This window comes from Poecilia mexicana, unplaced genomic scaffold, assembly GCF_051168715.1.
Source record: "Poecilia mexicana isolate PSO_F unplaced genomic scaffold, ASM5116871v1 scaffold_13, whole genome shotgun sequence".
Classification (NCBI taxonomy): Eukaryota; Metazoa; Chordata; class Actinopteri; order Cyprinodontiformes; family Poeciliidae; genus Poecilia; species Poecilia mexicana.
The window spans coordinates 28,855,246-28,871,449 of NW_028263382.1; the positions used below are offsets into that span (position 1 = coordinate 28,855,246).

Genomic DNA, 16,204 nt, shown 5'->3' on the forward strand with positions numbered 1-16,204 from the left:
GTAAACTGCAAGTTAAAAAAAATAGATAATTAAAAAAAATAATAATACAATTAATAATTACAAGGTTTCCCTTTGTTGATATTGATGTGCAAGAGAAACTAACCGAGTTCAAACGAGTTGGAAGGTACATCATTTCACGTCCAAAGTTTATCATCTGAACATCCTAAACCAAATTTATGGTTTTTAAACTGGTTCTTGTGCATCTATGAATAATTGTGAGGAATAAAGTTTAAAGGGCAACAGATCATGATACGATGCTCCAACTAGCACACTGACATCATCGTGTTCACGATGATGTCAGATGTCCAGATCAGTTTAATTGTCTCCAGATTTTTTTTTTTGCTCATATAATCCACTATTTAATTCAATCAAGTTCCAGCAAATTTTTATTCAATCTTAATTTGTCTCGTCCTGTTAAAGCTACAATTTTAATAGTGGCTTCATTAAAAACACTCCAAGTGCAGTATTTTATTTATTTATTTATTTATTCATTTATTTAAAGCAAATGCAGCTTTGACTAAAGTTGGCGAAATTTCAGATGTAGATGTTAAGTGCTTAAAAAAAAGAAACATATTTGCATTTATTGAAATATCAATAAGGCATAACTAAAAGTGTACAAAATGTGTTAATATTTTGCTGATGTTAAGAAAGTTATCATGACCATTGTCTCAGGTCCTACCAGCCAGACCTGTACTGTCCAAAATGTGTGTGTGTGTGTTTTTTTAATGCAGCAGACTTACATACACAAATAAAATAATACAAAATCAAGATGAGAGCTCACCATCTCATCCCTCCTCCCTTCCCCCATCTGTTAGTCCCACAGAAATTAAATTAAACTTATGATTATTCATCACCTGCCCCTACATTTATAAATGCCGGTTCAAGCGTGTCACTTCCATAGCTTCTCATTGGATGGCACCCAGAGATTTGGATTATTCGGATATGACGATGTCCACGCAAAGGTGGCCAGAGCAGAGTTTTGCTCTTCTGCAGCTCTTTCTGTGGGTGTCTTTCTCTCTAACACAGGAGCCGCTCTGCAGGCAGATAGGAGACCCTGAAATCCCCCAGTTGTCCAGAGACGGGGACTTTATTCTGGGGGGCGTATTCTATTTTCACAGCAGCTGGAAGAGCATAGAAAATAATTACACACAAAAACCACCACCACTGGAATGCATCAGGTAAACTAGTGAGTGATAAATTATCTGTACTACAAACCAACAGAATGCTCTCAGGTGTTGCTTTGTTTGGGTTTCATGCTGTAACTTTTTATTTATTTATTTATTTATTTATTTATTTTGCTTCCCCGCTTCTGAAAAAAGTTTAAATTTCAGAGAGTTCCAGTTTGCTCAGGCCATGCTTTTTGCCATCGAGGAAGTGAACAACAGCTCAGACTTGCTTCCTGGGATTTCTCTGGGCTACAAAATCTACGACACTTGTGGCGCCATTACCAGAAGCATAAAAGTTGCTCTGGCGCTGAACGACGGCGATGAAAGTGTGTCTGTGGCCTCTGGGGGTCGATGCTCCAGACCCGTGCAGGTCCAGGCCGTGATGGGGGAAACCTCGTCCTCTCCCAGCACCGCACTGGCCACCGTCATTGGAGCTTTCCATATACCACAGGTGAGCGGGACCACTGACGACTATGATATGCTTCTTTTTCTGAATATTTCAGAGATAATGTGACCTTGTGGATGGTGACTTTATTCTTACACAAAACATTTCCTCATAGATCAGCCACTTTGCCACATGTGCCTGTCTCAGTGATAAAACCAAGTATCCATCCTTTCTAAGAACTGTACCCAGTGACTACTACCAGAGCAGAGCTCTGGCTCATCTGGTCAAACATTTCGGCTGGACTTGGGTCGGAGCTGTCAGAACCAACGACGACTACGGCAACAACGGCATGGCTGCGTTCACAGAAACTGCAGAGCAGCTGGGCGTCTGCCTGGAGTATTCAGTGTCTTTCTTCAGAACGGATCCCTTAGAGAAAATACAAAAGATCATCAAAACGATGAAGGAGTCAACTGCAAAAGCGATCGTCGCTTTTCTGTCGCACAGAGATATGGAAGTACTCATACATGAGTTGTCTGACCACAACCTGACAGGGTATCAGTGGGTCGGCAGTGAGTCCTGGGTATTTGATTCGCAAATTGCAGCGATGGATAAGAAACACATCCTGGACGGAGCGATCGGTCTTTCCATCCCCAAAGCACAAGTCAGCGGTCTTAGAGAGTTCATCCTGGACGTGAGACCACTCATGTCGTCAAATAATGAGCTGTTCACGAAGTTCTGGGAGGCATTATTTCAATGTAAGTTCAAGAAGAAACAGCTGACAGAATTTCATAAAGACTGTACAGGAAATGAGGATCTGACGGGAGTGGAGAACAGCTTTACTGACATGTCCCTCATGCCTATTCTTAACAACGTCTATAAGGGAGTGTATGCAGTGGCTCATGCTCTGCACAGTGTCCTGAGCTGTAACAAAACGTGCAACAACAATGTGAAGCTTGATCCGTACACGGTGAGCACCAGCTAGACTGAAGGGATGCCTTGTAAAACTACGTAAACGTTTAAATGCATGCCTCTGTCATAGATTCTGCAGCACATCCAAAAGATTCGCTTCAGGACAAAAGAAGGGGACGAGGTTTACTTTAACGAGAACGGAGATCCAGCTGCAAAGTACGAAATTATAAACTGGCAGCCGAGAGAAAATGGCACTGTGAGCTTTGTGAGGGTTGGTGTTTATGATGCGTCATTTCCTGCAGGCGCACAGCTAAACTTTCAAAATACGTCCATAACCTGGACACAGAGCTCACCGCAGGTAAAGAGCTGTATTGACTGACATTTATGTTTAAATTTAAAAATTTAGTATTTGCTTTATTTAATGTTTTATTTATTTATTTTTTTGAAGGTGCCGGTGTCAGTCTGCAGTGAAAAATGTCGCCCCGGAACTCGTAAGGTTCTCCAGAAAGGAAAGCCTGTGTGCTGCTACGACTGCATAAGATGTGCCGAAGGAGAAATCAGCAACAGCACAGGTTTGCAAACCACTTTATTAAAAATTATGTTTAAAAATTGAGGTATTTAAAAAAAATGTATAAAACAACTGACACGTTTGGATTATATCTAAATAATGTTTTGAGTCTTTACCATGTTGATCTTTTCCCCCACTGCTGAAAATGCATATTTCACGATGTGTCATATTAAAACACCCAGCATGTAGACACAAGAAAAATCAAGATCTGTTTTGCTGTAATAAGGGAGGAAGCAGCTGATTTATGTCAGTCTGTACACACGTTCATTGACCAACTAACTGTGTTTATAGCAACATGTCGGAGAGTCGATGGTACTCATTTTGGAAGGTTCATCTTTTTTGTATCTGTCATACGGAGGAAAATCAGAGGAACTGAAGAAACAAATCAAATTGTAATCCTCTGACTGAGGATAAAGGAATCCCTTAAATCTGGAGTCTTCCGAGATGCTCGCCTGCATTAAAATCAGACTTTTCAAAATTTTTCCACCTTGTGAACATAATCCTCTTTCATAGTGTCCACTCAGGCTGTCCAAGATGTTTGGAATTCAAGTGTTTTAATTTTGTTTAGTAAAGCAGCTTTTCTGTAACTTCTCTCAGTAGTTTTTGCCACTTGTAACATGTCAGCGTGGGAATGGAGGAAACAGGCACAAGATTTAGAACTAGAGGCAGACACCTGATTTTGTTGTCAGGACAAAAAAACATAATAATAATAAAAAAGAAAACATTAGGATCCTGAAGAAGAAGAATGCATTTTTTATTATGTATGCCTCAGTTTTTTGAGAGAACAAAAAAACTAAAGGTTTGTAGAGAACCAACTCCAGTCTAAACAGAAACTGACACAAGGCGCCTCAGCTCGATTCATAGCTTGTGAAATTGAATTTCATAATGTACCGCAAGAAACATGTCAAAACCAAATGTCAGAAATGCATCCTAAACGTGATTATTAATTTGCAGACGCTGTTTCCTGTGTGAGATGTCCCCATGAGTCCTGGTCGAATGCGAGGAGAGATGCGTGTGTGAAGAAGGAGGCCGAGTTTCTGTCATTTGAAGAAATTATGGGAATCTTGCTGACCTCTGCAGCTTTACTTGGAACGTCCCTAACTGCAGCTGTAGCGTTGATTTTCTACAGACACAGGAAAACTGCTCTCGTAAGAGCAAACAACTCTGAGCTGAGCTTCCTGCTGCTCTTCTCCCTGACTCTGTGTTTCCTCTGCTCTCTGACGTTCATCGGCCAGCCGTCTGACTGGTCCTGCATGCTGCGGCACACGGCCTTCGGCATCACCTTCGTCCTCTGCATCTCCTGTGTCCTGGGGAAAACCATGGTGGTCTTAATGGCGTTCAAAGCCACACTGCCAGGCAGAAATGTGATGAAGTGGTTTGGGCCTACTCAGCAGAGACTGAGCGTTCTGGGTTTCACTCTTGTTCAAGTGATCATCTGTATCCTCTGGTTAAGCATCTCTCCTCCTTTTCTATCCAAGAATTTCAAAGAATTTAAAGACAAAATCATCTTGGAGTGTTCTCTGGGTTCAGCTGTGGGTTTCTGGGCTGTGCTCGGCTACATAGGACTTCTCGCCTTGTTGTGTTTCACTTTTGCTTTTCTGGCTCGTAAACTGCCTGATAATTTCAACGAAGCCAAATTCATCACCTTCAGCATGTTGATATTCTGCGCTGTGTGGATCGCTTTCATCCCAGCGTACGTCAGCTCTCCTGGAAAATTTAGTGTTGCTGTGGAAATCTTTGCTATCCTGGCCTCCAGTTTTGGATTGCTGATTTGTATCTTCATTCCAAAATGCTACGTCATGTTGCTAAAACCAGAGAAAAACACAAAAAAGAACATGATGGGGAATTGGGCTCCAAAAGGATTCTGAGTAAAGAGACGAAGCAGTGTCTTAAGATCGGAATCATTATTTTTTTTAAAATTAAATGATATTATTATAAGTATGATTATGTATCAGGTGTTCAGCATATTGAAGGGTCAATACATGCATTTTAGATCACACTAAGTACTGACTAGTGAGTATAAATATACATTTATTATGTTTGAAATAAATTCTTCACGTCTGATTTTTATAAAAAACTGAATTTGTTTCTGTTTTATCTAAAATTATATATTTTTTGGATTCAGTTTCAGTTGAGCAGATGGATTCACATTTCCTAAATTAAAAGCTTTATATGTGCTGAAATGTTTCTGAATGTGTTTTAATTGGACTTCAAACATCTTTTCAATGTTACAGCAACTGTAGAGTTAAATCTTCCCTGACTAGTTTCTGGATAACTTGCCCTCACAGTTGAATGGTTGATTATTTTTTGTCCCATCCCACAGACTCGAACTCCGGTTTTCATTTAAAATAAGAGAAAAGAAAGGACCTTTTCATTTTAGGTTGAAGCTTTGAGTGGTCCTTATATATAATTATTTAAAATAGCATCACTTCTTTTTTTCCCCACATAGCGAGAACTGAGTTTAAAAATCATTTTGGAAACTTTCATTTAAGGGCAAGAACCAGTTTTGGAGATGAGAACACAATGAAGTTGATTTATTCCATCTTTCCAGATATCTGAGCAAAGAAAAAAGCCAGAATGTGAGAAGATCACACTTAGAATCTGAGCTTTTTAAATTAGTATTGGTCAAAAGACATCATTAGATGCACACTGGACTGAACCCCAGTGACTTTTAAAACCCTGGGTAGGATGTGGGTTTACTAGGTATCCACGTTCAGACAAGATTTCATCTGAGTTTTTCTTCTTCTAGGTGTTAATGCTTCATCTGATTCCCCCCTCCTCACTTGAGAAATTAACATATGAACTCTAAATTGGGTTACAATCATTATTACTGGATTCCTTGTGCTATCCTTCTTTTTAATATTAAAAATGGTAAAATAACTTTAATTTAAATGTTTTCATTACACATGTAATAATAAAATTATTATGCAATATTTGTAACAAATGAAATAAGTATTTTATTTATCTTTTTTTTTTTTTGCAATGAAGGGTGATATTAAATTCTGGAAGATTTTACCATAACATTAAAAATACATTTTGTTCCTTATTTAAAACAAACATCCATTTTCTAATTGTGTAATGATAGTATTAAAATAAAAGCAACAACTGTGACATAAACAAACAGATTGATGCTTAAAATGGAACTATTTACATTTTAAGAAGTTTTCATCTCCACCGACCCCCTTCTGGCCTGGCTCCTGTTCTTAGAAATGGCAACCAGAACACAGTCAACAGAATCTGGGTATGATGTTTTTTTTTCAGATACAATGCAGATAAAAAAGAATAAGTTTGTAGCATTTACGCACTTTAAGGATCAGATGTTTCAGACAATTTAATGATTTCAACAGGGAAGACTAATGTGAAAAAAAGGGTTGGCATGGATATTTCTACTTGAGTACCTCTGCTTGTTAAAATAAATTTTAAAAAAATCCTGTTGACATGGCACAAAAAAACAACAACTCATTTCTGATGTGCATTACCCATTTTTATCACTATCTTCACAATTTAACCACACCTTGGAGTCCCGTAGAGATGATTAATCACTGTTCTATTATTAAACCTTTTGCTGCTCCAAATGGCATAAATATCAGTGCAATCATGCCATCTACATCGAGGCACATGTAATGCCACGGGCTGATTTGTCATTCGCCATGACATCGGCGCAGAGGTGGCCAGAGCAGGGCTGGGCACTTTTACATTTGCTCCTGGTGGCGACTTTCACTCAGGCAGAGGAGCAGGTGTGCACTCAGAGAGGAGACCCTGAAAATCCTCAGCTGGTTAAGAACGGAGACATTATGTTAGGAGGACTCTTCTCTTTCCACACCAACTGGAGAGAAAGAGAGAACACCTACATGGAAAAGCCCCTGCCACTGCAATGCACTAGGTAAGTATCACAAAAGAAAAAAAAAAAAAAAACACAATTTACTATGCAATTTTTACATTTAGAAAATTTCCCCCACATTTGTACAAATACGAAAAGGATTTTGAATTTCTGCTGGTTTTGCCAACTCTTTAAAATTGTCTGAATCAAGCTTGAATTTCAGAGAGTTCCAGTTAGCCCAGGCTATGCTTTTTGCCATCGAGGAGATAAACAACAGCTCAGACCTGCTGCCAGGCGTCTCTCTGGGCTATAAAATATACGACACCTGTGGATCCATCGCCAGAAGTGTGAGAGTCGCGCTCTCCTTGGTTAACAGTAATGAAATGGTGACTTCGCCTGCAGAAAAATGCACAAGACCTGCACAGGTGCAGGCCATAATGGGGGAAACGTCTTCGTCTCCCTGCACGGCGATAGCCACCGTCATGGGTCCATTTCACATCCCACTGGTGGGTATAGAGTCTATATATTTGAGCAAAAATAGGTTTATTTGCAATCTTTTTTAATTATTATTATTAGTTTTTGTTGGGAAAAACATGTCTGTGAAAATGTGTTTTCTTCTAATCAAAATCAAACTTTGCTTGTAGATCAGCCACTTTGCCACGTGTGCTTGTCTCAGCGATAAAATCAAGTACCCCTCATTTCTCAGAACAATACCTAGTGACTATTACCAGAGCAGAGCGCTGGCGCACCTGGTGAAGCACTTTGGTTGGACTTGGGTCGGAGCAGTGAGGTCAAATGAAGATTACGGAAACAATGGGATGGCCACGTTCATTGAAACCGCGCAGCATCTGGGCATATGTGTGGAATATTCCGTCTCTTTCTTTAGAACGGATCCATCAGACAAAATACAAAAAATAATAGACATTATCAAAGCTTCAACTTCAAAAGTGATTGTCACGTTCCTCTCCCACATGGATTTGGATGTACTGTTACATGAGTTGTCGGGCCACAACTTGACCGGCTACCAGTGGGTGGGGACCGAGGCCTGGATATTTGATTCTCAAACCGCCGAAGGCGACATTAACCACATTTTAGACGGAGCAATAGGTCTTTCCATTCCCCAGGCATACGTGACGGGATTGAGGGAGTTCATGTTCGACGTGAGGCCTCTGAATTCGTCAAACGCAGACTTGTTCACTGAGTTCTGGGAGGCGTTGTTCAGCTGCAAGTTCAACATGTCACTCATGCCGATTTTTAACAATGTCTATAAGGGAGTGTATGCCGTGGCTCATGCTCTGCACAACATCTTGGGCTGTAACAAAACATGCGACGAAAATAAGCAGCTAGATCCGTTCACGGTGAGGTTTTGTTTTTTGCCACAAGGTCTGCAGAAGTCTTTCTCAGACTAGTAACTTTGATACGTGTTGTTGCAGATTTTACAGCGCATACAAAGGAGTAATTTCACTACAAAGGAAGGGGATCGGGTCTTCTTTAACGAGAACGGAGACCCTGCTGCAAAGTACGAAATTATAAACTGGCAGCCGGGAGAAAATGGCATTGTGAACTTTGTCACGGTTGGTCTTTATGACGCGACGTTGCCGGCCAACGAGCAAATGAATCTGCAAAACAAGTCCATCGTTTGGACACAAAATTCACTTGAGGTAAAAAAAAAAAACAAAAAAAAAAACAACAACTACAATAGCTAATGCCATAGCAAAATGTAAAGCTTATTTGTGTTTGTTTGTTTTTCAGGTCCCCGTGTCGGTTTGCAGTGAGACGTGTCCCCCAGGAACACGTAAGGTTCTCCAGAAAGGAAAACCTGTCTGCTGCTACGACTGTATAAGTTGTGCAGAGGGAGAAATTAGCAACAGCACAGGTTTAGTAGTATTTATGCAACCCTCTGAACAAAAAATAAATGCAAAAATACACTGCGAATGCCCCACATGTACAGTTTTAAAAGGCAGTGATATGACCTGATCTGATCTCGTGCATTTTTGATTATGACGCAATAAGAGCAAGCTGTTTCAGCTAATAAAACCTGACCGTGTGGCTTTGCTGGTTTTTTTTTTTTTTTTACATTTCTCTCAGCTTCCTGTTATATAGCATTCAGTCCTTCGCTCTGAGTGTGACTTATTTGTTAAGAAAGCTCCCAAACACATACATCACCAAGGCCTGTTTAGAGGCAACTGCACCTGGAGAGAAATGCTTGCTTCAGGAAGTAGTTTAAAAAGAAACAGGGTTAGGAAATGCCTTGTAAAAGTAACTGTAACCTACCTCTTTTTCACAACAATTTTTTTCTCACAATACTATTGAAATATCCACTGAACTAAAATTAGTTTTTTGTTGAAATGGAGGGTTTTTACACGAATTTTCAAAAATGTTTTACAAGTGAAACTCTGTAGTGTGGAACATACACTTATTCAGCCCACATTTAATCTCATAACCCCACAAAAAAAAACAACAAAAAAAAATCAAGAAAGTCCAGCTAAGCATCTTCAGAAATGTTTCTGAAAGGCCTCAGTCATTTGTCACAGATTGATATGTAAGCTGAGGAGGAAAACTGAAAGAAAGCCGTAGCAAGTCCTGTTCATAGATCACCTTAAGTCATAAATGTGACAGAGAAAACATAAACCTACGAAAGTTTGGCTTCGCTCAAACACTTTTATGTGCCAGATGGCTTGTTCAGTTTTCAGATTGCAAACTGATGTTTACAGAAGCTCCCCATCCAACGGGACTGAGTAACTTTAAAAAGTTATAAACCATTACATGGTTTATAAACAATGCATCCTTTTCTCAATCTTAAAAAGATGACTTAAAAATTAAGATAGGAGAAAAATAAGTTGTAGTTTTGTGTTTATACTAGGACAAAATGTGGAACAGCATGACGAGATTGTGAGTTTTTTATTGAAACGGCATGGAGCATTTTTTTCTCAGCAGTCGAACCACTTGTTCTAAGTAGCAATATTATTAGATCAAGATAAAAACCTAAAAAGACAACAAAAAAAAAACAGATTGATCTACATCTCAGGTTTAACACTCTCTTTGTTGCTACTGTCCAGATGCTGTCACCTGTGTCAGATGCCCCCCTGAATCCTGGTCAAATGACAGAAGAGATGTCTGTATAAAGAAAGAAGCTGAATTTCTGTCTTATGGTGAAATTATGGGAATATTGCTCACAACCGCCTCCTTATTTGGAACATGCATAACTTCTTTCGTAGCGTTGATTTTCTACAGACACAGAAAAACTCCTCTTGTGAGGGCAAACAACTCTGAGCTGAGCTTCCTGCTGCTCTTCTCTTTAACCCTGTGTTTCCTCTGCTCTCTGACGTTCATCGGTCGGCCATCTGACTGGTCCTGCATGCTGCGGCACACGGCCTTCGGCATCACCTTCGTCCTCTGCATCTCCTGTGTCCTGGGGAAAACCATAGTGGTCTTAATGGCGTTTAAAGCCACACTGCCAGGCAGAAATGTGATGAAGTGGTTTGGGCCTACGCAGCAGAGACTGAGCGTTCTGGGTTTCACTCTGGTGCAAGTGATCATCTGTATCCTCTGGTTGACCATTTCCCCCCCTTTTCCGTCCAAGAACTTTAAAGAGTACAAGGACAAAATCATCTTGGAGTGTTCTCTGGGGTCAGCTGTGGGATTCTGGGCTGTGCTCGGGTACATTGGACTTCTCGCTTTGTTGTGTTTCATTTGTGCTTTTCTTGCTCGTAAACTGCCTGATAATTTTAATGAAGCCAAATTCATCACCTTCAGCATGTTGATATTCTGCGCGGTCTGGCTCACTTTCATCCCAGCGTACGTCAGCTCTCCTGGGAAGTTCAGTGTCGCTGTAGAAATATTTGCTATCCTCGCCTCCACCTTCGGACTGCTGATTTGTATTTTTATTCCAAAATGCTATGTGATGCTGCTGAAACCAGACAGAAATACTAAAAAACATATTATGGGGAAGGGAGCAGCAAAATGATTGCTAAAGACCTAAAGGCATTTATAAGATTATATTATATTCAAACTATATGCCAGCTTTTATTGTGAATTATTATTATTATTTTAATACATTTTCCACAAATGTATTTTCTCTGATCATGTGTTGTGTCATAGATTTCCTGCATTTCTCATGTCGTTTGCTGTATTTGCACACAATGCGTTTAACGTTGCAACGTAGTTATTTTACATTTTCAAAGGTTAAAAATAAAAATAAATGCTTCAAGCTTTTTATATTTTGTTGTGCTCCTCATTCTCATTATAAGGAATATGCATCATCCATCAGACAGTAATTGTAAAACATATTAGCTTTTTAATCAGGATTTCAATAGTTTATTTTTGGAGCTATTATATTTGATGAAACTTTTGTATAAAAGCAGTTTTTTTTTTTTTTTTTTGGGATAAAATTCAACTTTGAGGGTTGCTGGGTAATTAATAACTTTCAGAATGAAGAAACAAACACTGAACAAAAAATATAACAGCCCTGAAAGATATATATATATATATATATATATATATATATATATATATATATATATACTGTCAAACTATGAGGTTTCCAACATGTTGCTATGTCTGTCTTCTTGCTCCACCTTATTGTACCACAGAGACAAACCATCGCTGCTAGTCTCAGCTGCTCCGACGTTTATAAGTACCGCGCAGGTCCACGGTTAGACCCACATTCATAAGATGCCACCCGCCGACTTCGCTTTCCCAGACAACATGGTGTCTGCACAGAGGTGGGCAGAGAATGGCTGCACACTCCTACAGTTGCTGCTCTTAGTGTCTTTCTCACACACCCAGGAGCCGCTCTGCAGGCAGATAGGGGACCTGGAGGCCCCTCAGCTGTCCAAGGAAGGGGACATTATTTTGGGTGGAATCTTTTCTTTTCACAGCAGCTGGAAGAACAGAGAAAACACTTACACACAAAAGCCACTGCCACTGGAATGCATCAGGTAAACGGCACCAAGGAAATCCACTCCGTGTCTTTTGATTTCAGTTTTAACTAAAAAAAATAAATAAAAAGTTATCATTATTATATTTTAATCTAGTTTTGCTGCTTTCTTCCTGTTTTTATACCAACCCTGAATGTTGAATGTGAAGCCTGAATTTCAGAGAGTTCCAGTTTGCCCAGTCCATGCTTTTTGCCATCGAGGAGATAAATAACAGCTCAGACCTGCTGCCGGGCGTATCGCTCGGCTATGACATCTATGACACTTGCGGCTCCATCGCCAGAAGCGTAAAAGTCGCGCTTGCCTTGACAAATGATGACAGCAATGTGTCTTCAGCCTCTGAGCGTCCCTGCATGAAAGCAGCACAGGTGCAGGCCATCATGGGAGAAACATCCTCCTCACCAAGCACAGCGATAGCCACCGTCATCGGACCGTTTAACATCCCACTGGTGGGCAATACTGATGGTGTTTATGTTAAATACTTCTTTATTATTTTTATAAATCATATTACTGAATATTGTCATGTGTTTTGTAAATTATGAGGAGTAAACAGTAGTTTTTGAATGTTTCATAGGTTTTTTTTTGTTGTTTGTTTTTGTTTTGTCTTTTTTCTTAGATCAGCCACTTTGCCACATGTGCCTGTCTCAGTGATAAAACCAAGTATCCATCCTTTCTAAGAACCGTACCCAGTGACTACTACCAGAGCAGAGCTCTGGCTCATCTGGTCAAACATTTTGGCTGGACTTGGGTCGGAGCCGTCAGAACCAACGACGACTACGGCAACAACGGCATGGCGACGTTCACAGAAACTGCAGAGCAGCTGGGCGTCTGCCTGGAGTATTCAGTGTCTTTCTTCAGAACGGATCCCTTAGAGAAAATACAAAAGATCATTGAAATCATGAAGTCTTCCACCTCAAAGGTTATTGTCGCTTTCCTTTCCCACATGGACATGGACGTGCTTATGCATGAGCTGACGCCTCACAATTTGACCGGGCACCAGTGGATCGGCAGTGAGTCCTGGATCTTCGACTCTCAAATCGCGGCAATGGATAAGAATCACATACTGCACGGGGCGATCGGCCTTTCGGTCCCTAAAGCGCAAGTCGGTGGACTCAGAGAGTTCATGTTTAACGTTGAGCCCCTGAATTCGTCCAATAGCGAGTTATTTACTGAGTTCTGGGAGGCGTTGTTCAGCTGTAAGTTCCAGGAGTCAGAGTCAGCTGAATTTCTAAGCAAATGTACCGGACATGAGGATCTGACAGGAGTGGAGAACAGCTTCACTGACATGTCCCTCATGCCCATTTTTAACAACGTTTATAAGGGAGTGTATGCAGTGGCTCACGCTCTGCATGAAATTCTCAGCTGCAATGAAACGTGCAGCAACAACGTGCAGCTGGCCCCGACGACGGTGAGCAATTCATTTAAGCTTAGGACAAAACAATAAAAGATCCTCGAGGAAATATAAATCTCAAGATGTTCATCATATAATCCTGATATTGTATTAGATTTTACAGCACCTAAAGAAAATAAATTTTAAAACAAAGGAAGGTGATGAGGTGTATTTTAATGAGAATGGAGATCCAACAGCAACTTATGAAATAATAAACTGGCAACCAGGAGAAAACGGCATGGTGGATTTTGTCACTGTTGGTCTTTATGATGCATCATTGCCTGCAGACAAAAAGCTCAACTTGACAAACAACGCTCTGATTTGGACACAGAACTCGATGGAGGTATTCAACCATGCGCGACTTTTTATAGCTTAATCATAAAATGGATTTATTCATCAGGGTCGCTACACAATGTTTGAGAAATCTGTGTTTTCTATGCAGGTTCCTGTGTCGGTCTGCAGTGAAACGTGTCCACCAGGAACACGCAAAGTCCTGCAGAAAGGAAAACCCGTTTGCTGCCACGACTGTGTCAAATGTGCAGAAGGAGAAATAAGCAACACCACAGGTTAAAAAACTTTCTAATGCAATGTTTTACATTTTCATACAGCACAAAAAAAGTCTGTCGAGACGACATGTTTTGAGAAGGACAATACTGTCAAAACATTTCCAAAGTGCATTTATGAAGAATTACTAAGCCCTAGAAATAGTATTTACTTTACTTTACCTTGAAAGTAATACCATAAATCGGAAGAAATATGAGAAGTTAGAAAGTTTTGTTAGTATTTTCATTTACATAAAAGTTAAAATTAAGGCTACAGTTATAAAAGGTAAGACATGATTTTGTCCAGTTGTTGTTTGACTTTATTAAGGTTTTATTGTGTCACTTGCACAAAAAGTAGCTTAATTAAAATGATAATTAAGCTAAAAATACAGTTACTTTGATTAAAAAAAAAAGTTTCCAGTGCAAAATGTTGCTCAAATAAAACTGAAGTGTCTCATAAAATTTTTAATTAAGTTACTTTTTATGAGCAGAAGAACGTTCCTCTCATAGATTTCACAAAGGATAAAATAATGATTGCTCTCAAACTATTTTACATTAAAGGAGCATTACAAATAATAATGCAACACTAACATGTTAGCAATCACAGCACAAATGCTGTTGGATACTCAGCAGCAGTGAACTTTAATAGCTCTGTATTACGTGAAAAGTGATGTCAGTTTATTTCCATCATATGCTGTATGTTTTTTTATCTTGGTCAATGAAAACTATATAATTTTTAGTGGCATTTGCATACTCAGCAAGTGAAAAAGAAAAAGGCCCTCAGTGTTGTAGAAAAATGTAGCAACACTAAATATAAACAGTATTTTTTTTGTTTTGAAGTCAGAATGTATTTGGCAGAAAAAATTTTAATGACCACAATAGCATAGAAGTGAAGATTTACTCAAGGCCTAAGATTGTCTTCACAACAAACTCGCATGAAAAAAAAACAAAACAAAATCTCTTCTTTGTAAATGTAACATTTTTGTGGATTATGATTTCTGCAGATTCGGTCACCTGTGTGAGATGCCCCCTTGAAACCTGGTCAAATGAGGCAAGAGATGCCTGTGTGACGAAGGAGGCCGTGTTTCTGTCATATGGGGAGATTATGGGAGCGTTGCTCACTGCGGCGTCTCTGTTCGGAACGTGCTTGACTGCCATTGTTACAGTCATCTTCTTCAGATACAGAAAAACTCCTCTTGTGAGGGCAAACAACTCTGAGCTGAGCTTCCTGCTGCTCTTCTCCCTGACTCTGTGTTTCCTCTGCTCTCTGACCTTTATCGGTGAGCCGTCTGAGTGGTCCTGCATGCTGCGGCACACGGCCTTCGGCATCACCTTCGTCCTTTGCCTCTCCTGTGTCCTGGGGAAAACCATAGTGGTTTTAATGGCGTTCAAAGCTACACTACCAGGAAGAAACATGATGAAGTGGTTCGGACCGACACAGCAGAGACTCAGCGTTCTCACTTTCACTGTTGTGCAAGTTCTCATCTGTATCCTCTGGTTGACGATTTCACCTCCTTTCCCGTTTAGGAATTTCAAGGAAATCAAAGACAAAGTCATCTTGGAGTGTTCTCTGGGCTCGGCTGTGGGCTTCTGGTCGGTGCTCGGGTACATAGGACTCCTCGCTGCGTTGTGCTTCACTTTGGCTTTTTTGGCTCGGAAACTTCCTGATAATTTCAACGAAGCTAAGTTTATCACATTCAGCATGCTGATATTCTGCGCCGTGTGGATCACTTTCATCCCAGCGTACGTCAGCTCTCCCGGGAAGTTGAGTGTCGCAGTGGAAATTTTTGCCATTTTAGCCTCTACTTTTGGTTTGCTGTTTTGTATCTTCATCCCCAAATGTTATGTAATGCTGCTAAAACCGGAAAAAAACACGAAAAAGAACATGATGGGGAAAGGGCAGTCAAAGTTATTCTGACGACTAAAGGCAACAAAGTGACAAAATATTATTAAACACAAAATATATTGTATATAGTCTGTATATTGTAAGTTTTTTTGTCTCTGTGTGTTATGAAAATGATGATATATTGTCTGGTTCTTGAGGCGAAACTCATTTAGATGCACTGTGAGCCACAATCGAGTGGCCTTGCATTAAGCAGATGATGTAAAGGTTATGTCGTCTCTTACATTTTCTAATTTATACACAAAAATTCTTTCTGTATAATTTCTATATGTATTTTTGTCATTGTGCGTTGAAAAGTAAAACTTCCTTGCAACCGGGACAAAAGACACAGAATCTACCTGCTTCACCACATGTTGTCTGCACATCTAAGTCCTGTTTGTTTCTGGAAATGGGAAATTGTCTACCATTTGGAAATGAGACACATTTTGAGCTTTGACTTGTTCAAACATGCAGTGAAATAAATGAGTCGATTTCCCACTTCTTGCGTAGTGATTAATTTAAATGTGGAAAAACTGCATTATGAGCAAAGAGGCAGTTTTACTGGGATGTGCTTCGATGAAAGAACAGATTTGGGTTCATTTACT

At 39.8% G+C, this 16,204-nt stretch overlaps 3 protein-coding genes across 3 annotated transcripts; all 3 read left to right on the top strand.

Annotated features, from left to right (window-relative positions):
- Window positions 1-912: 912 nt before the first annotated feature.
- LOC106910727 (extracellular calcium-sensing receptor-like) lies at window positions 913-4,896 on the top strand. Its single transcript, XM_088012138.1, has 6 exons — window positions 913-1,178; window positions 1,320-1,617; window positions 1,727-2,518; window positions 2,591-2,818; window positions 2,909-3,032; window positions 3,983-4,896. Exons 1-6 carry the CDS (start codon window positions 913-915, stop codon window positions 4,894-4,896), a joined length of 2,622 nt encoding a protein of 873 aa, XP_087868264.1.
- A 1,552-nt stretch (window positions 4,897-6,448) lies between these two features.
- On the top strand, window positions 6,449-10,815 carry LOC106910723 (extracellular calcium-sensing receptor-like). Its single transcript, XM_014977407.2, has 6 exons — window positions 6,449-6,911; window positions 7,060-7,354; window positions 7,493-8,206; window positions 8,282-8,509; window positions 8,601-8,724; window positions 9,908-10,815. The coding sequence occupies exons 1-6, from the start codon at window positions 6,652-6,654 to the stop codon at window positions 10,813-10,815; spliced, it is 2,529 nt and encodes an 842-aa protein (XP_014832893.2). The 5' UTR covers window positions 6,449-6,651.
- Window positions 10,816-11,936: 1,121 nt separating this feature from the next.
- Window positions 11,937-15,635, top strand: LOC106910724 (extracellular calcium-sensing receptor-like). The gene is made up of 5 exons (XM_014977408.2): window positions 11,937-12,234; window positions 12,402-13,193; window positions 13,291-13,518; window positions 13,618-13,741; window positions 14,722-15,635. The coding sequence occupies exons 1-5, from the start codon at window positions 11,971-11,973 to the stop codon at window positions 15,633-15,635; spliced, it is 2,322 nt and encodes a 773-aa protein (XP_014832894.2). The 5' UTR covers window positions 11,937-11,970.
- The last annotated feature ends 569 nt before the right edge of the window (window positions 15,636-16,204 follow it).